The sequence below is a fragment of the Oncorhynchus keta genome, chromosome 34 (assembly GCF_023373465.1).
Source record: "Oncorhynchus keta strain PuntledgeMale-10-30-2019 chromosome 34, Oket_V2, whole genome shotgun sequence".
Lineage (NCBI taxonomy): Eukaryota > Metazoa > Chordata > Actinopteri > Salmoniformes > Salmonidae > Oncorhynchus > Oncorhynchus keta.
Genome location: NC_068454.1, coordinates 10371188 through 10393215, shown reverse-complemented (window position 1 = coordinate 10393215; position 22028 = coordinate 10371188). Strand labels below are relative to the sequence as shown.

The 22028-nt window shown below is 42.1% G+C and overlaps 1 protein-coding gene across 1 annotated transcript in view; it reads left to right on the top strand.

Moving 5' to 3' along the window:
* The window catches only part of LOC118371360 (diacylglycerol kinase eta-like), a 203899-nt gene that overhangs the window by 83551 nt on the left and 98320 nt on the right, over window positions 1–22028 (top strand). Inside the window, 2 exon segments of the mRNA XM_052493069.1 lie at window positions 2971–3133; window positions 3427–3535. Coding sequence (XP_052349029.1) covers window positions 2971–3133; window positions 3427–3535 — 272 coding nt within the window.

Sequence of the window (22028 nt, the reverse complement as noted above, 5' to 3'; positions counted from 1 at the left end):
GTCACAGGGAACATGTCCCCAACTAACTACACCGTGTCACAGGGAACATGTCCCCAACTAACTGCACCATGTCAGGGAACATGTCCCCAACTAACTACACCGTGTCACAGGGAACATGTCCCCAACTAACTGCACCATGTCAGGGAACGTGGGCTCTGTCTGACAAGCCCACACATGATGTTCCCTGCTGTAATTGAATGAAAGGGTTTGTGAAGAATTACAAATGGAAAACATGAACTTTATTTCTCCTGATTAAATTATACTGGGTTTAGTTTGTTATTGACAGTGCAGTCAGTGGGATAGCTGGATTAGGTATTTCAAGAGTGGCCGAATATCTCTACATGGTATTTACACAGCACAGTGTAGTATTTGCATAGCACAGTGTAGTATTTACAAACACAGAGTGTGTGTTTGTCCCTAAGTGTTTGCGTCCGTGTCTTTTTAGTTTGTTATTGACAGTGCAGTCAGTGGATAGCTGGATTAGGTATTTCAAGAGTGGCCGAATATCTCTACATGGTATGTACATAGCACAGTGTAGTATTTACATAGCACAGTGTAGTATTTTCTCTGCTGCCAATGACTGGAAAGAACTACAAAAATCTCTGAAACTGGAACCACTTATCTCCCTCACTAGCTATAAGCACCAGCTGTCAGAGCAGCTCACAGATTCCTTCACCTGTACATAGCCCATCTATAATTTAGCCCAAACAACTCCCTCTTCCCCTACTGTATTTATTTATTTTGCTCCTTTGCCCCCCATTATTTTTATTTCTACTTTCTTCCACTGCAAATCTACCATTCCAGTGTTTTACTTGCTATATTGTATTTACTTCGCCACCATGGACTCTTTTTTTTCTCTTTTTTTTTGGCTTTACCCCCTTATCTCACCTCACTTGTCACATTGTATATAGACTTATTTTTGTACTGTATTATTGACTGTATGTATGTTTTACTCCATGTGTAACTATGTGTCGAACTGCTTTGCTTTATCTTGGCCAGGTCGCAAGATATAAGATTGTAAATGAGAACTTGTTCTCAACTTGCCTACCTGGTTAAATAAAGGTGAAATAAAAAATAAAATCAAAATTGCATAGCACTTTGTCGTATTTACAGAGCACAGTGTAGTATTTACATAGCACAGTGTAGTATTTACATAGCACAGTGTAGTATTTACATAGCACTGTGTAGTATTTACATAGCACAGTGTAGTATTTACATAGCACTATGTAGTATTTACATAGCACAGTGTAGTATTTACATAGCACAGTGTAGTATTTACATAGCACTGTGTAGTATTTACATAGCACAGTGTAGTATTTACATAGCACAGTGTAGTATTTACATAGCACAGTGTAGTATTTATAGAGCACAGTGTAGTATTTACAGAGCACAGTGTAGTATTTACATAGCACAGTGTAGTATTTACATAGCACAGTGTAGTATTTACATAGGACAGTGTAGTATTTACATAGCACAGTGTAGTATTTACAGAGCACAGTGTAGTATTTACAGAGCACAGTGTAGTATTTACATAGCACAGTGTAGTATTTACATAGCACAGTGTAGTATTTACATAGCACAGTGTAGTATTTACATAGCACAGTGTAGTATTTACATAGCACTGTGTAGTATTTACAGAGCACAGTGTAGTATTTACATAGCACAGTGTAGTATTTACATAGCACAGTGTAGTATTTACATAGCACTGTGTAGTATTTACATAGCACTGTGTAGTATTTACATAGCACAGTGTAGTATTTACAAACACAGTGTGTGTTTGTCACTAAGTGTGTTTGTCCGTGTCCTGTATGATGTGTCGTTGTCTGTGGGACAGGGGCTCTTCCTGTTCACAAGGAATCGTCTTCCTGCCTCAGAGCAGTAGGAATTATATACTCTCTGATGTAATCCCCTTAGATCTTTAGTACATACTAGAATATATAGTGATCTTTAGTACATACTAGAATAGATAGTGATCTTTAGTACATACTAGAATAGATAGTGATCTTTAGTACATACTAGAATAGATAGTGCTCTTTAGTACATACTAGAATAGATAGTGTATGTCTATGTACTAACACTCTCTCTCTCTCTCTCTCTCTCTCTCTCTCTCTCTCTCTCTCTCTCTCTCTCTCTCTCTCTCTCTCTCTCTCTCTCTCTCTCTCTCTCTCTCTCTCTCTCTCTCTCTCTCTCTCTCTCTCTCTCTCTCTCTCTCTCTCTCTCTCTCTCTCTCTCTCTCTCTCTCTCTCTCTCTCTCTCTCACACACACCCACACCCACACAAACTTCTCACACAGAGTAATGTTGACATAATGTACAAGCGTATGAATGTGCTGTATGATGCATCCTATAAAGGCTTGTATTCTGCAGTGTGTTCCCGCTTAGAATGTGTGCTAATACTACACATGCCACATACATGTGCCCAACCTGACTCAGTTTGACGATGCCTAAACACACACGTTGATGCTTTAATGATGTAGCAGTGTGTGGGCATTTTGATACATTACTTAAAGGACACTCCCAGTACAGAAGCAAGCAGACAGCAGAATCTCTCTCTTCTTTTCACCTGTCCATCTTCTCACATCTCTTCCCATTAGTTACTTTGACAGGGATCAGAGTCTAGATACTGGCATTGTTAACACATCTTTTCTTCGGTTCGACAGTGATGGTGATAAATGAAGTGATACAAGAGATGAACAGTTCTACGTTTAACCGATTCTGATGACCTGTCTATTTCTATCTACAATAGTTCCAGTTATCAGATCATTTTGAACTATAATAGGGTTGCAATTTAAAAAATAATCATTTGTACTATAATGGGCTAGTACTGTTAATATTTGAGCACAGGTCCATCCATCCATCCATCCATCCATTCATCAATTCCTTCACTAATCCATCCATCCATTCATTCATTCATTCATTCATTCATTCATTCATTAATGTAATAGCTGTTATTTTGTGTTTTTGTGTTCAGGCTTCTGGAAGGCCACCTGTCCCCCGTCCTGCGCCAGTCCTCTTCTGGTCTTTGTCAATTCCAAGAGCGGAGACAACCAAGGGGTTAAATTCCTCCGACGTTTCAAGCAGCTCCTCAACCCTGCTCAGGTGTTTGACCTAGTCAACGGAGGACCACATCTAGGGTGAGCCAGCTTGGTTTGCTCCTGCTAATGGAGACCATGTGACATCGCTAGCTAGTTAGCTGTGCACTAGTAGCATTCATTGTGCTTGTGAATGAACCCTTCCTGATACCAAGAAGTAGACAGTGTCTGTGGCTCAAACCAGACCATGGTATTGGTAGTGCGGTTGATTAGAAGGCTGTTTGGTGGGTGAATAGTGTTGAGTGCAGAGGGTCCCTGGTTGGTAACCTAATTGGGCCAGAACACAGATAGAATGCTTTACTGTGACACTATGACCATTCCTCTGTGTGTTCCAGGCTGCGTCTCTTCCAGAAGTTCGATAACTTCCGGATCCTGGTGTGCGGAGGGGATGGGAGTGTAGGCTGGGTCCTCTCTGAGATAGACAAACTCAACCTCCACAAACAGGTGAGACACAACATACACACGCTGAGTATGTTTACAGATGTAGGATCTTAATTTGACCAGTATTGTCACAGCAAAATAATTCTGCAGCAACAGGATTTGAACGTTTAGTCCATAATGTTGCTTGATCAGTGGTTATGGCTATTAACTGGACAAAAGTGGTCTATATTAAAAGTGTAATATTAATATAATATAATCTTAATATAACCGCGTGTTAGTACGAGTTTTCAGTGAATTTGTAAATCACAAAGCTCAATTGCAATTCATGCAGTGCAGAACCTATATCTGTACATGCACACTGATAATTCCATATTAAAGGGATTACGGCAGAAGGCCAAGTATTTTTTAATTTTTTATTTATTTATTTAGGCAAGTCAGTTAAAAACAAATTCTTATTTTCAATGACGCCTAGGAACAGTGGGTTAACTGCCTGTTCAGAGTATGGCATTACTCATGTGGGTTAACTGCCTGTTCAGAGTATGGCATTAGTCATGTGGGTTAACTGCCTGTTCAGAGTATGGCATTAGTCATGTGGGTTAACTGCCTGTTCAGTGTATGGCATTAGTCATGTGGGTTAACTGTCTGTTCAGAGTATGGCATTAGTCATGTGGGTTAACTGCCTGTTCAGAGTATGGCATTAGTCATGTAGGTTAACTGCCTGTTCAGAGTATGGCATTAGTCATGTGGGTTAACTGCCTGTTCAGAGTATGGCATTAGTCATGTGGGTTAACTGTCTGTTCAGAGTATGGCATTAGTCATGTGGGTTAACTGCCTGTTCAGAGTATGGCATTAGTCATGTGGGTTAACTGTCTGTTCAGAGTATGGCATTAGTCATGTGGGTTAACTGTCTGTTCAGAGTATGGCATTAGTCATGTGGGTTAACTGTCTGTTCAGAGTATGGCATTAGTCATGTAGGTTAACTGCCTGTTCAGAGTATGGCATTAGTCATGTAGGTTAACTGCCTGTTCAGAGTATGGCATTAGTCATGTGGGTTAACTGCCTGTTCAGAGTATGGCATTAGTCATGTGGGTTAACTGTCTGTTCAGAGTATGGCATTAGTCATGTGGGTTAACTGCCTGTTCAGAGTATGGCATTAGTCATGTGGGTTAACTGTCTGTTCAGAGTATGGCATTAGTCATGTGGGTTAACTGTCTGTTCAGAGTATGGCATTAGTCATGTGGGTTAACTGTCTGTTCAGAGTATGGCATTAGTCATGTGGGTTAACTGCCTGTTCAGAGTATGGCATTAGTCATGTGGGTTAACTGCCTGTTCAGAGTATGGCATTAGTCATGTGGGTTAACTGCCTGTTCAGTGTATGGCATTAGTCATGTGGGTTAACTGTCTGTTCAGAGTATGGCATTAGTCATGTGGGTTAACTGCCTGTTCAGAGTATGGCATTAGTCATGTGGGTTAACTGCCTGTTCAGAGTATGGCATTAGTCATGTGGGTTAACTGCCTGTTCAGAGTATGGCATTAGTCATGTGGGTTAACTGCCTGTTCAGAGTATGGCATTAGTCATGTGGGTTAACTGCCTGTTCAGAGGATGGCATTAGTCATGTGGGTTAACTGTCTGTTCAGAGTATGGCATTAGTCATGTGGGTTAACTGCCTGTTCAGAGTATGGTATTAGTCATGTGGGTTAACTGCCTGTTCAGAGTATGGCATTAGTCATGTGGGTTAACTGCCTGTTCAGAGTATGGCATTAGTCATGTGGGTTAACTGCCTGTTCAGAGTATGGCATTAGTCATGTGGGTTAACTGCCTGTTCAGAGTATGGCATTAGTCATGTGAGTTAACTGTCTGTTCAGAGTATGGCATTAGTCATGTGGGTTAACTGCCTGTTCAGAGTATGGCATTAGTCATGTGGGTTAACTGCCTGTTCAGAGTATGGCATTAGTCATGTGGGTTAACTGTCTGTTCAGAGTATGGCATTAGTCATGTGGGTTAACTGCCTGTTCAGAGTATGGCATTAGTCATGTGGGTTAACTGCCTGTTCAGAGTATGGCATTAGTCATGTGGGTTAACTGTCTGTTCAGAGTATGGCATTAGTCATGTGGGTTAACTGTCTGTTCAGAGTATGGTATTAGTCATGTGGGTTAACTGCCTGTTCAGAGTATGGCATTAGTCATGTGGGTTAACTGCCTGTTCAGAGTATGGCATTAGTCATGTGGGTTAACTGCCTGTTCAGAGTATGGCATTAGTCATGTGGGTTAACTGCCTGTTCAGAGTATGGCATTAGTCATGTGGGTTAACTGTCTGTTCAGAGTATGGCATTAGTCATGTGGGTTAACTGTCTGTTCAGAGTATGGCATTAGTCATGTGGGTTAACTGCCTGTTCAGAGTATGGCATTAGTCATGTGGGTTAACTGCCTGTTCAGAGTATGGCATTAGTCATGTGAGTTAACTGTCTGTTCAGAGTATGGCATTAGTCATGTGGGTTAACTCTCTGTTCAGAGTATGGCATTAGTCATGTGGGTTAACTGCCTGTTCAGAGTATGGCATTAGTCATGTGGGTTAACTGCCTGTTCAGAGTATGGCATTAGTCATGTGGGTTAACTGCCTGTTCAGAGTATGGTATTAGTCATGTGGGTTAACTGCCTGTTCAGAGTATGGCATTAGTCATGTGGGTTAACTGCCTGTTCAGAGTATGGTATTAGTCATGTGGGTTAACTGTCTGTTCAGAGTATGGCATTAGTCATGTGGGTTAACTGTCTGTTCAGAGTATGGCATTAGTCATGTGGGTTAACTGTCTGTTCAGAGTATGGCATTAGTCATGTGGGTTAACTGTCTGTTCAGAGTATGGTATTAGTCATGTGGGTTAACTGCCTGTTCAGAGTATGGCATTAGTCATGTGGGTTAACTGCCTGTTCAGAGTATGGCATTAGTCATGTGGGTTAACTGCCTGTTCAGAGTATGGTATTAGTCATGTGGGTTAACTGCCTGTTCAGAGTATGGCATTAGTCATGTGGGTTAACTGCCTGTTCAGAGTATGGTATTAGTCATGTGGGTTAACTGCCTGTTCAGAGTATGGCATTAGTCATGTGGGTTAACTGCCTGTTCAGAGTATGGTATTAGTCATGTGGGTTAACTGTCTGTTCAGAGTATGGCATTAGTCATGTGGGTTAACTGTCTGTTCAGAGTATGGTATTAGTCATGTGGGTTAACTGCCTGTTCAGAGTATGGCATTAGTCATGTGGGTTAACTGTCTGTTCAGAGTATGGCATTAGTCATGTGGGTTAACTGTCTGTTCAGAGTATGGTATTAGTCATGTGGGTTAACTGTCTGTTCAGAGTATGGTATTAGTCATGTGGGTTAACTGCCTGTTCAGAGTATGGCATTAGTCATGTAGGTTAACTGCCTGTTCAGAGTATGGCATTAGTCATGTGGGTTAACTGTCTGTTCAGAGTATGGTATTAGTCATGTGGGTTAACTGCCTGTTCAGAGTATGGCATTAGTCATGTGGGTTAACTGTCTGTTCAGAGTATGGCATTAGTCATGTGGGTTAACTGCCTGTTCAGAGTATGGCATTAGTCATGTGGGTTAACTGCCTGTTCAGAGTATGGCATTAGTCATGTGGGTTAACTGTCTGTTCAGAGTATGGTATTAGTCATGTGGGTTAACTGCCTGTTCAGAGTATGGCATTAGTCATGTGGGTTAACTGTCTGTTCAGAGTATGGCATTAGTCATGTGGGTTAACTGTCTGTTCAGAGTATGGCATTAGTCATGTGGGTTAACTGTCTGTTCAGAGTATGGCATTAGTCATGTGGGTTAACTGTCTGTTCAGAGTATGGTATTAGTCATGTGGGTTAACTGCCTGTTCAGAGTATGGCATTAGTCATGTGGGTTAACTGCCTGTTCAGAGTATGGCATTAGTCATGTGGGTTAACTGCCTGTTCAGAGTATGGTATTAGTCATGTGGGTTAACTGCCTGTTCAGAGTATGGCATTAGTCATGTGGGTTAACTGCATGTGGGTTAACTGTCTGTTCAGAGTATGGTTCAGTTAACTGTCTGTATGGTATTAGTCATGTGGGTTAACTGTCTGTTCAGAGTATGGCATTAGTCATGTGGGTTAACTGTCTGTTCAGAGTATGGCATTAGTCATGTGGGTTAACTGTCTGTTCAGAGTATGGCATTAGTCATGTGGGTTAACTGTCTGTTCAGAGTATGGCATTAGTCATGTGGGTTAACTGTCTGTTCAGAGTATGGTATTAGTCATGTGGGTTAACTGTCTGTTCAGAGTATGGTATTAGTCATGTGGGTTAACTGCCTGTTCAGAGTATGGCATTAGTCATGTGGGTTAACTGCCTGTTCAGAGTATGGCATTAGTCATGTGGGTTAACTGTCTGTTCAGAGTATGGCATTAGTCATGTGGGTTAACTGCCTGTTCAGAGTATGGCATTAGTCATGTGGGTTAACTGTCTGTTCAGAGTATGGCATTAGTCATGTGGGTTAACTGCCTGTTCAGAGTATGGCATTAGTCATGTAGGTTAACTGCCTGTTCAGAGTATGGCATTAGTCATGTGGGTTAACTGTCTGTTCAGAGTATGGTATTAGTCATGTGGGTTAACTGCCTGTTCAGAGTATGGCATTAGTCATGTGGGTTAACTGTCTGTTCAGAGTATGGCATTAGTCATGTGGGTTAACTGCCTGTTCAGAGTATGGCATTAGTCATGTGGGTTAACTGTCTGTTCAGAGTATGGCATTAGTCATGTGGGTTAACTGCCTGTTCAGAGTATGGCATTAGTCATGTGGGTTAACTGTCTGTTCAGAGTATGGTATTAGTCATGTGGGTTAACTGTCTGTTCAGAGTATGGTATTAGTCATGTGGGTTAACTGCCTGTTCAGAGTATGGCATTAGTCATGTGGGTTAACTGCCTGTTCAGAGTATGGCATTAGTCATGTGGGTTAACTGCCTGTTCAGAGTATGGCATTAGTCATGTGGGTTAACTGCCTGTTCAGAGTATGGTATTAGTCATGTGGGTTAACTGCCTGTTCAGAGTATGGCATTAGTCATGTGGGTTAACTGCCTGTTCAGAGTATGGCATTAGTCATGTGGGTTAACTGCCTGTTCAGAGTATGGCATTAGTCATGTGGGTTAACTGCCTGTTCAGAGTATGGCATTAGTCATGTGGGTTAACTGCCTGTTCAGAGTATGGCATTAGTCATGTGGGTTAACTGCCTGTTCAGAGTATGGCATTAGTCATGTGGGTTAACTGTCTGTTCAGAGTATGGCATTAGTCATGTGGGTTAACTGCCTGTTCAGAGTATGGCATTAGTCATGTGGGTTAACTGTCTGTTCAGAGTATGGCATTAGTCATGTGGGTTAACTGTCTGTTCAGAGTATGGTATTAGTCATGTGGGTTAACTGCCTGTTCAGAGTATGGCATTAGTATGGCATTAGTCATTAGTCATGGGTTAACTGCCTGTTCAGAGTATGGTATTAGTCATGTGGGTTAACTGTCTGTTCAGAGTATGGCATTAGTCACTGTCTGTTCAGAGTATGGGTTAACTGCCTGTTCAGAGTATGGCATTAGTCATGTGGGTTAACTGCCTGTTCAGAGTATGGCATTAGTCATGTGGGTTAACTGCCTGTTCAGAGTATGGTATTAGTCATGTGGGTTAACTGCCTGTTCAGAGTATGGCATTAGTCATGTGGGTTAACTGCCTGTTCAGAGTATGGCATTAGTCATGTGGGTTAACTGTCTGTTCAGAGTATGGCATTAGTCATGTGGGTTAACTGCCTGTTGTTCATTAGTCATGTGGGTTAACTGCCTGTTCAGAGTATGGCATTAGTCATGTGGGTTAACTGCCTGTTCAGAGTATGGCATTAGTCATGTGGGTTAACTGTCTGTTCAGAGTATGGCATTAGTCATGTGGGTTAACTGTCTGTTCAGAGTATGGCATTAGTCATGTGGGTTAACTGCCTGTTCAGAGTATGGCATTAGTCATGTGGGTTAACTGCCTGTTCAGAGTATGGCATTAGTCATGTGGGTTAACTGCCTGTTCAGAGTATGGCATTAGTCATGTGGGTTAACTACCTGTTCAGAGTATGGCATTAGTCATGTGGGTTAACTGCCTGTTCAGAGTATGGCATTAGTCATGTGGGTTAACTACCTGTTCAGAGTATGGCATTAGTCATGTGGGTTAACTGCCTGTTCAGAGTATGGCATTAGTCATGTGGGTTAACTGCCTGTTCAGAGTATGGCATTAGTCATGTGGGTTAACTGTCTGTTCAGAGTATGGTATTAGTCATGTGGGTTAACTGCCTGTTCAGAGTATGGCATTAGTCATGTGGGTTAACTGCCTGTTCAGAGTATGGCATTAGTCATGTGGGTTAACTGTCTGTTCAGAGTATGGCATTAGTCATGTGGGTTAACTGCCTGTTCAGAGTATGGCATTAGTCATGTGGGTTAACTGCCTGTTCAGAGTATGGCATTAGTCATGTGGGTTAACTGTCTGTTCAGAGTATGGCATTAGTCATGTGGGTTAACTGTCTGTTCAGAGTATGGCATTAGTCATGTGGGTTAACTGCTGTTCTGCATTAGTCATGTGGGTTAAGTATGGCATTAGTCATGTGGGTTAACTGCCTGTTCAGAGTATGGCATTAGTCATGTGGGTTAACTGCCTGTTCAGAGTATGGCATTAGTCATGTGGGTTAACTGCCTGTTCAGAGTATGGCATTAGTCATGTGGGTTAACTGCCTGTTCAGAGTATGGCATTAGTCATGTGGGTTAACTGCCTGTTCAGAGTATGGCATTAGTCATGTGGGTTAACTGCCTGTTCAGAGTATGGCATTAGTCATGTGGGTTAACTGCCTGTTCAGAGTATGGCATTAGTCATGTGGGTTAACTGTCTGTTCAGAGTATGGCATTAGTCATGTGGGTTAACTGCCTGTTCAGTGTATGGCATTAGTCATGTGGGTTAACTGTCTGTTCAGAGTATGGCATTAGTCATGTGGGTTAACTGCCTGTTCAGAGTATGGCATTAGTCATGTGGGTTAACTGCCTGTTCAGAGTATGGCATTAGTCATGTGGGTTAACTGCCTGTTCAGAGTATGGCATTAGTCATGTGGGTTAACTGCCTGTTCAGAGTATGGCATTAGTCATGTGGGTTAACTGTCTGTTCAGAGTATGGCATTAGTCATGTGGGTTAACTGCCTGTTCAGAGTATGGCATTAGTCATGTGGGTTAACTGCCTGTTCAGAGTATGGCATTAGTCATGTGGGTTAACTGTCTGTTCAGAGTATGGCATTAGTCATGTGGGTTAACTGCCTGTTCAGAGTATGGCATTAGTCATGTGGGTTAACTGCCTGTTCAGAGTATGGCATTAGTCATGTGGGTTAACTGCCTGTTCAGAGTATGGCATTAGTCATGTGGGTTAACTGTCTGTTCAGAGTATGGCATTAGTCATGTGGGTTAACTGCCTGTTCAGCATTAGTATGGTTAACTTAGTATCATGTGGGTTAACTGCCTGTTCAGAGTATGGTATTAGTCATGTGGGTTAACTGTCTGTTCAGAGTATGGTATTAGTCATGTGGGTTAACTACCTGTTCAGAGTATGGCATTAGTCATGTGGGGGTTAGTACTGCCTGTTCAGAGTATGGCATTAGTCATGTGGGTTAACTACCTGTTCAGAGTATGGCATTAGTCATGTGGGTTAACTGCCTGTTCAGAGTATGGCATTAGTCATGTGGGTTAACTGCCTGTTCAGAGTATGGCATTAGTCATGTGGGTTAACTGTCTGTTCAGAGTATGGTATTAGTCATGTGGGTTAACTGTCTGTTCAGAGTATGGCATTAGTCATGTGGGTTAACTGCCTGTTCAGAGTATGGCATTAGTCATGTGGGTTAACTGTCTGCATTTCATGTGGGTTAACTGCCTGTTATGGCATTAGTCATGTGGGTTAACTGCCTGTTCAGAGTATGGCATTAGTCATGTGGGTTAACTGCCTGTTCAGAGTATGGCATTAGTCATGTGGGTTAACTGTCTGTTCAGAGTATGGCATTAGTCATGTGGGTTAACTGTCTGTTCAGAGTATGGCATTAGTCATGTGGGTTAACTGCCTGTTCAGAGTATGGCATTAGTCACTGTGGGTTAACTGCCTGTTCAGAGTATGGCATTAGTCATGTGGGTTAACTGCCTGTTCAGAGTATGGCATTAGTCATGGTTAACTGGGTTAACTGCCTGTTCAGAGTATGGCATTAGTCATGTGGGTTAACTGCCTGTTCAGAGTATGGCATTAGTCATGTGGGTTAACTGCCTGTTCAGAGTATGGCATTAGTCATGTGGGTTAACTGCCTGTTCAGAGTATGGCATTAGTCATGTGGGTTAACTGCCTGTTCAGAGTATGGCATTAGTCATGTGGGTTAACTGCCTGTTCAGTGTATGGCATTAGTCATGTGGGTTAACTGTCTGTTCAGAGTATGGCATTAGTCATGTGGGTTAACTGCCTGTTCAGAGTATGGCATTAGTCATGTGGGTTAACTGCCTGTTCAGAGTATGGCATTAGTCATGTGGGTTAACTGTCTGTTCAGAGTATGGCATTAGTCATGTGGGTTAACTGTCTGTTCAGAGTATGGCATTAGTCATGTGGGTTAACTGTCTGTTCAGAGTATGGCATTAGTCATGTGGGTTAACTGCCTGTTCAGAGTATGGTATTAGTCATGTGGGTTAACTGTCTGTTCAGAGTATGGCATTAGTCATGTGGGTTAACTGTCTGTTCAGAGTATGGCATTAGTCATGTGGGTTAACTGCCTGTTCAGAGTATGGCATTAGTCATGTGGGTTAACTGCCTGTTCAGAGTATGGTATTAGTCATGTGGGTTAACTGCCTGTTCAGGTATGGCATTAGTCATGTGGGTTAACTGCCTGTTCAGAGTATGGCATTAGTCATGTGGGTTAACTGTCTGTTCAGAGTATGGCATTAGTCATGTGGGTCAACTGCCTGTTCAGAGTATGGCATTAGTCATGTGGGTTAACTGCCTGTTCAGAGTATGGCATTAGTCATGTGGGTTAACTGTCTGTTCAGAGTATGGCATTAGTCATGTGGGTTAACTGTCTGTTCAGAGTATGGCATTAGTCATGTGGGTTAACTGCCTGTTCAGAGTATGGTATTAGTCATGTGGGTTAACTGCCTGTTAGTATGGCATTAGTGGGTTAACTGCCTGTTGGCATTAGTCATGTGGGTTAACTGCCTGTTCAGAGTATGGCATTAGTCATGTGGGTTAACTGCCTGTTCAGAGTATGGCATTAGTCATGTGGGTTAACTGCCTGTTCAGAGTATGGCATTAGTCATGTGGGTTAACTGTCTGTTCAGAGTATGGCATTAGTCATGTGGGTTAACTGTCTGTTCAGAGTTAACTGGCATTAGTCATGTGGGTTAACTGCCTGTTCAGAGTATGGCATTAGTCATGTGGGTTAACTGTCTGTTCAGAGTATGGCATTAGTCATGTGGGTTAACTGTCTGTTCATGGGTTAACTGCCTGTATGGCATTAGTCATGTGGGTTAACTGTCTGTTCAGAGTATGGCATTAGTCATGTGGGTTAACTGTCTGTTCAGAGTATGGCATTAGTCATGTGGGTTAACTGCCTGTTCAGAGTATGGCATTAGTCATGTGGGTTAACTGCCTGTTCAGAGTATGGCATTAGTCATGTGGGTTAACTGCCTGTTCAGAGTATGGTATTAGTCATGTGGGTTAACTGCCTGTTCAGAGTATGGCATTAGTCATGTGGGTTAACTGCCTGTTCAGAGTATGGCATTAGTCATGTGGGTTAACTGTCTGTTCAGAGTATGGCATTAGTCATGTGGGTTAACTGCCTGTTCAGAGTATGGCATTAGTCATGTGGGTTAACTGCCTGTTCAGAGTATGGCATTAGTCATGTGGGTTAACTGTCTGTTCAGAGTATGGCATTAGTCATGTGGGTTAACTGCCTGTTCAGAGTATGGCATTAGTCATGTGGGTTAACTGCCTGTTCAGAGTATGGCATTAGTCATGTGGGTTAACTGCCTGTTCATTAGTCATGTGGGTATGGCATTAGTCATGTGGGTTAACTGCCTGTTCAGAGTATGGCATTAGTCATGTGGGTTAACTGTCTGTTCAGAGTATGGCATTAGTCATGTGGGTTAATTAGTCACTGCCTGTCAGTATGGGGTTAACTGCCTGTTCAGAGTATGGCATTAGTCATGTGGGTTAACTGTCTGTTCAGAGTATGGCATTAGTCACTGCCTGTTCAGAGTATGGCATTAGGGTTAACTGCCTGTTCAGAGTATGGCATTAGTCATGTGGGTTAACTGCCTGTTCAGAGTATGGCATTAGTCATGTGGGTTAACTGTCTGTTCAGAGTATGGCATTAGTCATGTGGGTTAACTGCCTGTAGTCATGTGGGTTAACTGCCTGTTATGGCATTAGTCATGTGGGTTAACTGCCTGTTCAGAGTATGGCATTAGTCATGTGGGTTAACTGTCTGTTCAGAGTATGGCATTAGTCATGTGGGTTAACTGCCTGTTCAGAGTATGGCATTAGTCATGTGGGTTAACTGCCTGTTCAGAGTATGGCATTAGTCATGTGGGTTAACTGTCTGTTCAGAGTATGGCATTAGTCATGTGGGTTAACTGTCTGTTCAGAGTATGGCATTAGTCATGTGGGTTAACTGCCTGTTCAGAGTATGGCATTAGTCATGTGGGTTAACTGTCTGTTCAGAGTATGGCATTAGTCATGTGGGTTAACTGCCTGTTCAGAGTATGGCATTAGTCATGTGGGTTAACTGCCTGTTCAGAGTATGGCATTAGTCATGTGGGTTAACTGCCTGTTCAGAGTATGGCATTAGTCATGTGGGTTAACTGCCTGTTCAGAGTATGGCATTAGTCATGTGGGTTAACTGCCTGTTCAGAGTATGGCATTAGTCATGTGGGTTAACTGTCTGGCATTAGTCATGTGGGTTAACTGCCTGTTCAGAGTATGGCATTAGTCATGTGGGTTAACTGCCTGTTCAGTGTATGGCATTAGTCATGGGTTAACTGCCTGTTCAGAGTATGGCATTAGTCATGTGGGTTCTGTTCAGAGTATGGCATTAGTCACTGTCTGTTCAGAGTTAACTGTCTGTTCTGGGTTAACTGTCTGTTCAGAGTATGGCATTAGTCATGTGGGTTAACTGCCTGTTCAGAGTATGGCATTAGTCATGTGGGTTAACTGTCTGTTCAGAGTATGGCATTAGTCATGTGGGTTAACTGTCTGTTCAGAGTATGGCATTAGTCATGTGGGTTAACTGCCTGTTCAGAGTATGGCATTAGTCATGTGGGTTAACTGTCTGTTCAGAGTATGGCATTAGTCATGTGGGTTAACTGTCTGTTCAGAGTATGGCATTAGTCATGTGGGTTAACTGTCTGTTCAGAGTATGGCATTAGTCATGTGGGTTAACTGCCTGTTCAGAGTATGGCATTAGTCATGTGGGTTAACTGCCTGTTCAGAGTATGGTATTAGTCATGTGGGTTAACTGCCTGTTCAGAGTATGGCATTAGTCATGTGGGTTAACTGCCTGTTCAGAGTATGGCATTAGTCATGTGGGTTAACTGTCTGTTCAGAGTATGGTATTAGTCATGTGGGTTAACTGCCTGTTCAGAGTATGGCATTAGTCATGTGGGTTAACTGCCTGTTCAGAGTATGGCATTAGTCATGTGGGTTAACTGTCTGTTCAGAGTATGGCATTAGTCATGGGTTAACTGTCTGTTCAGAGTATGGCATTAGTCATGTGGGTTAACTGCCTGTTCAGAGTATGGCATTAGTCATGTGGGTTAACTGCCTGTTCAGAGTATGGCATTAGTCATGTGGGTTAACTGCCTGTTCAGAGTATGGCATTAGTCATGTGGGTTAACTGTCTGTTCAGAGTATGGCATTAGTCATGTGGGTTAACTGTCTGTTCAGAGTATGGTTCAGGGTTAACTGTCTGTTCAGAGGCATTAGTCATGTGGGTTAACTGTCTGTTCAGAGTATGGCATTAGTCATGTGGGTTAACTGTCTGTTCAGAGTATGGCATTAGTCATGTGGGTTAACTGCCTGTTCAGAGTATGGCATTAGTCATGTGGGTTAACTGTCTGTTCAGAGTATGGCATTAGTCATGTGGGTTAACTGTCTGTTCAGAGTATGGCATTAGTCATGTGGGTTAACTGTCTGTTCAGAGTATGGCATTAGTCATGTGGGTTAACTGTCTGTTCAGAGTATTATTAGTCATGTGGGTTCTGTTCAGAGTATGGCATTAGTCATGTGGGTTAACTGCCTGTTCAGAGTATGGTATTAGTCATGTGGGTTAACTGTCTGTTCAGAGTATGGTATTAGTCATGTGGGTTAACTGTCTGTTCAGAGTATGGTATTAGTCATGTGGGTTAACTGCCTGTTCAGAGTATGGTATTAGTCATGTCTGGGTTATTAGTCATGTGGGTTAACTGTCTGTTCAGAGTATGGTATTAGTCATGTGGGTTAACTGTCTGTTCAGAGTATGGCATTAGTCATGTGGGTTAACTGTCTGTTCAGAGTATGGTATTAGTCATGTGGGTTAACTGCCTGTTCAGAGTATGGTATTAGTCATGTGGGTTAACTGTCTGTTCAGAGTATGGCATTAGTCATGTGGGTTAACTGTCTGTTCAGAGTATGGTATTAGTCATGTGGGTTAACTGTCTGTTCAGAGTATGGCATTAGTCATGTGGGTTAACTGTCTGTTCAGAGTATGGTATTAGTCATGTGGGTTAACTGTCTGTTCAGAGTATGGTATTAGTCATGTGGGTTAACTGTCTGTTCAGAGTATGGCATTAGTCATGTGGGTTAACTGTCTGTTCAGAGTATGGTATTAGTCATGTGGGTTAACTGTCTGTTCAGAGTATGGTATTAGTCATGTGGGTTAACTGTCTGTTCAGAGTATGGCATTAGTCATGTGGGTTAACTGTCTGTTCAGAGTATGGCATTAGTCATGTGGGTTAACTGTCTGTTCAGAGTATGGTATTAGTCATGTGGGTTAACTGTCTGTTCAGAGTATGGCATTAGTCATGTGGGTTAACTGCCTGTTCAGAGTATGGTATTAGTCATGTGGGTTAACTGTCTGTTCAGAGTATGGTATTAGTCATGTGGGTTAACTGTCTGGTTATTAGTCATGTGGGTTAACTCTGTTCAGAGTATGGCATTAGTCATGTGGGTTAACTGCCTGTTCAGAGTATGGTATTAGTCATGTGGGTTAACTGCCTGTTCAGAGTATGGCATTAGTCATGTGGGTTAACTGTCTGTTGTATGGTATTAGTCATGGGTTAACTGTCTGTTCAGAGTATGGTATTAGTCATGTGGGTTAACTGCCTGTTCAGAGTATGGTATTAGTCATGTGGGTTAACTGTCTGTTCAGAGTATGGTATTAGTCATGTGGGTTAACTGTCTGTTCAGAGTATGGTATTAGTCATGTGGGTTAACTGTCTGTTCAGAGTTATGGTATTAGTCATGTGGGTTAACTGCCTGTTCAGAGTATGGTATTAGTCATGTGGGTTAACTGTCTGTTCAGAGTATGGCATTAGTCATGTGGGTTAACTGTCTGTTCAGAGTATGGTATTAGTCATGTGGGTTAACTGTCTGTTCAGAGTATGGTATTAGTCATGTGGGTTAACTGTCTGTTCAGAGTATGGCATTAGTCATGTGGGTTAACTGTCTGTTCAGAGTATGGCATTAGTCATGTGGGTTAACTGCCTGTTCAGAGTATGGTATTAGTCATGTGGGTTAACTGTCTGTTCAGAGTATGGCATTAGTCATGTGGGTTAACTGCCTGTTCAGAGTATGGTATTAGTCATGTGGGTTAACTGTCTGTTCAGAGTATGGCATTAGTCATGTGGGTTAACTGCCTGTTCAGAGTATGGTATTAGTCATGTGGGTTAACTGCCTGTTCAGAGTATGGCATTAGTCATGTGGGTTAACTGTCTGTTCAGAGTATGGTATTAGTCATGTGGGTTAACTGCCTGTTCAGAGTATGGTATTAGTCATGTGGGTTAACTGTCTGTTCAGAGTATGGTATTAGTCATGTGGGTTAACTGTCTGTTCAGAGTATGGTATTAGTCATGTGGGTTAACTGTCTGTTCAGAGTATGGTATTAGTCATGTGGGTTAACTGCCTGTTCAGAGTATGGTATTAGTCATGTGGGTTAACTGTCTGTTCAGAGTATGGCATTAGTCATGTGGGTTAACTGTCTGTTCAGAGTATGGTATTAGTCATGTGGGTTAACTGTCTGTTCAGAGTATGGTATTAGTCATGTGGGTTAACTGTCTGTTCAGAGTATGGTATTAGTCATGTGGGTTAACTGCCTGTTCAGAGTATGGTATTAGTCATGTGGGTTAACTGTCTGTTCAGAGTATGGCATTAGTCATGTGGGTTAACTGTCTGTTCAGAGTATGGTATTAGTCATGTGGGTTAACTGTCTGTTCAGAGTATGGTATTAGTCATGTGGGTTAACTGTCTGTTCAGAGTATGGCATTAGTCATGTGGGTTAACTGTCTGTTCAGAGTATGGTATTAGTCATGTGGGTTAACTGTCTGTTCAGAGTATGGTATTAGTCATGTGGGTTAACTGTCTGTTCAGAGTATGGCATTAGTCATGTGGGTTAACTGTCTGTTCAGAGTATGGCATTAGTCATGTGGGTTAACTGCCTGGTTCAGACTGCCTGTTATGGTATTAGTCATGTGGGTTAACTGTCTGTTCAGAGTATGGCATTAGTCATGTGGGTTAACTGCCTGTTCAGAGTATGGTATTAGTCATGTGGGTTAACTGTCTGTTCAGAGTATGGCATTAGTCATGTGGGTTAACTGCCCTGTTCAGAGTATGGTATTAGTCATGTGGGTTAACTGCCTGTTCAGAGTATGGTATTAGTCATGTGGGTTAACTGTCTGTTCAGAGTATGGCATTAGTCATGTGGGTTAACTGTCTGTTCAGAGTATGGCATTAGTCATGTGGGTTAACTGCCTGTTCAGAGTATGGCATTAGTCATGTGGGTTAACTGTCTGTTCAGAGTATGGCATTAGTCATGTGGGTTAACTGTCTGTTCAGAGTATGGTATTAGTCATGTGGGTTAACTGTCTGTTCAGAGTATGGTATTAGTCATGTGGGTTAACTGTCTGTTCAGAGTATGGTATTAGTCATGTGGGTTAACTGCCTGTTCAGAGTATGGTATTAGTCATGTGGGTTAACTGTCTGTTCAGAGTATGGTATTAGTCATGTGGGTTAACTGTCTGTTCAGAGTATGGTATTAGTCATGTGGGTTAACTGTCTGTTCAGAGTATGGTATTAGTCATGTGGGTTAACTGTCTGTTCAGAGTATGGTATTAGTCATGTGGGTTAACTGCCTGTTCAGAGTATGGTATTAGTCATGTGGGTTAACTGTCTGTTCAGAGTATGGCATTAGTCATGTGGGTTAACTGTCTGTTCAGAGTATGGTATTAGTCATGTGGGTTAACTGTCTGTTCAGAGTATGGTATTAGTCATGTGGGTTAACTGCCTGTTCAGAGTATGGTATTAGTCATGTGGGTTAACTGTCTGTTCAGAGTATGGCATTAGTCATGTGGGTTAACTGTCTGTTCAGAGTATGGTATTAGTCATGTGGGTTAACTGCCTGTTCAGAGTATGGTATTAGTCATGTGGGTTAACTGCCTGTTCAGAGTATGGCATTAGTCATGTGGGTTAACTGCCTGTTCAGAGTATGGTATTAGTCATGTGGGTTAACTGTCTGTTCAGAGTATGGCATTAGTCATGTGGGTTAACTGTCTGTTCAGAGTATGGTATTAGTCATGTGGGTTAACTGTCTGTTCAGAGTATGGTATTAGTCATGTGGGTTAACTGTCTGTTCAGAGTATGGTATTAGTCATGTGGGTTAACTGTCTGTTCAGAGTATGGCATTAGTCATGTGGGTTAACTGTCTGTTCAGAGTATGGTATTAGTCATGTGGGTTAACTGTCTGTTCAGAGTATGGTATTAGTCATGTGGGTTAACTGTCTGTTCAGAGTATGGCATTAGTCATGTGGGTTAACTGTCTGTTCAGAGTATGGTATTAGTCATGTGGGTTAACTGCCTGTTCAGAGTATGGTATTAGTCATGTGGGTTAACTGTCTGTTCAGAGTATGGTATTAGTCATGTGGGTTAACTGTCTGTTCAGAGTATGGCATTAGTCATGTGGGTTAACTGTCTGTTCAGAGTATGGTATTAGTCATGTGGGTTAACTGTCTGTTCAGAGTATGGCATTAGTCATGTGGGTTAACTGTCTGTTCAGAGTATGGTATTAGTCATGTGGGTTAACTGTCTGTTCAGAGTATGGCATTAGTCATGTGGGTTAACTGTCTGTTCAGAGTATGGTATTAGTCATGTGGGTTAACTGTCTGTTCAGAGTATGGCATTAGTATGTTAACTGTCTGTTCAGAGTATGGTATTAGTCATGTGGGTTAACTGTCTGTTCAGAGTATGGCATTAGTCATGTGGGTTAACTGTCTGTTCAGAGTATGGCATTAGTCATGTGGGTTAACTGTCTGTTCAGAGTATGGCATTAGTCATGTGGGTTAACTGCCTGTTCAGATTAGTCATGTGGGTATGGCATTAGTCATGTGGGTTAAATGTCTGTTCAGAGTATGGCATTAGTCATGTGGGTTAACTGTCTGTTCAGAGTATGGTATTAGTCATGTGGGTTAACTGTCTGTTCAGAGTATGGCATTAGTCATGTGGGTTAACTGCCTGTTCAGAGTATGGCATTAGTCATGTGGGTTAACTGTCTGTTCAGAGTATGGTATTAGTCATGTGGGTTAACTGTCTGTTCAGAGTATGGTATTAGTCATGTGGGTTAACTGTCTGTTCAGAGTATGGTATTAGTCATGTGGGTTAACTGTCTGTTCAGAGTATGGCATTAGTCATGTGGGTTAACTGTCTGTTCAGAGTATGGCATTAGTCATGTGGGTTAACTGTCTGTTCAGAGTATGGCATTAGTCATGTGGGTTAACTGCCTGTTCAGAGTATGGCATTAGTCATGTGGGTTAAATGCCTGTTCAGAGTATGGCATTAGTCATGTGGGTTAACTGTCTGTTCAGAGTATGGTATTAGTCATGTGGGTTAACTGTCTGTTCAGAGTATGGCATTAGTCATGTGGGTTAACTGCCTGTTCAGAGTATGGCATTAGTCATGTGGGTTAACTGTCTGTTCAGAGTATGGTATTAGTCATGTGGGTTAACTGTCTGTTCAGAGTATGGTATTAGTCATGTGGGTTAACTGTCTGTTCAGAGTATGGTATTAGTCATGTGGGTTAACTGTCTGTTCAGAGTATGGCATTAGTCATGTGGGTTAACTGTCTGTTCAGAGTATGGCATTAGTCATGTGGGTTAACTGCCTGTTCAGAGTATGGCATTAGTCATGTGGGTTAAATGCCTGTTCAGAGTATGGCATTAGTCATGTGGGTTAACTGTCTGTTCAGAGTATGGTATTAGTCATGTGGGTTAACTGTCTGTTCAGAGTATGGCATTAGTCATGTGGGTTAACTGCCTGTTCAGAGTATGGCATTAGTCATGTGGGTTAACTGTCTGTTCAGAGTATGGTATTAGTCATGTGGGTTAACTGTCTGTTCAGAGTATGGTATTAGTCATGTGGGTTAACTGTCTGTTCAGAGTATGGTATTAGTCATGTGGGTTAACTGTCTGTTCAGAGTATGGCAGTCATGTGGGTTAGTCTGTTCATGTGGGTTAACTGCCTGTTCTGTTCAGGGTTAAATGCCTGTTATTAGTCATGTGGGTTAACTGTCTGTTCAGAGTATGGCATTAGTCATGTGGGTTAACTGTCTGTTCAGAGTATGGCATTAGTCATGTGGGTTAACTGCCTGTTCAGAGTATGGCATTAGTCATGTGGGTTAACTGTCTGTTCAGAGTATGGTATTAGTCATGTGGGTTAACTGTCTGTTCAGAGTATGGCATTAGTCATGGGTTAACTGCCTGTTCAGAGTATGGCATTAGTTAACTCATTAGTGGGTTAACTGTCTGTTCAGAGTATGGCATTAGTCATGTGGGTTAACTGTCTGTTCAGAGTATGGTATTAGTCATGTGGGTTAACTGTCTGTTCAGAGTATGGCATTAGTCATGTGGGTTAACTGTCTGTTCAGAGTATGGCATTAGTCATGTGGGGTTAGTATGGCATTAGTCTGTTCAGAGTATGGCATTAGTCATGTGGGTTAACTGTCTGTTCAGAGTATGGCATTAGTCATGTGGGTTAACTGTCTGTTCAGAGTATGGCATTAGTCATGTGGGTTAACTGTCTGTTCAGAGTATGGCATTAGTCATGTGGGTTAACTGCCTGTTCAGAGTATGGTATTAGTCATGTGGGTTAACTGCCTGTTCAGAGTATGGCATTAGTCATGTGGGTTAACTGTCTGTTCAGAGTATGGCATTAGTCATGTGGGTTAACTGTCTGTTCAGAGTATGGCATTAGTCATGTGGGTTAACTGTCTGTTCAGAGTA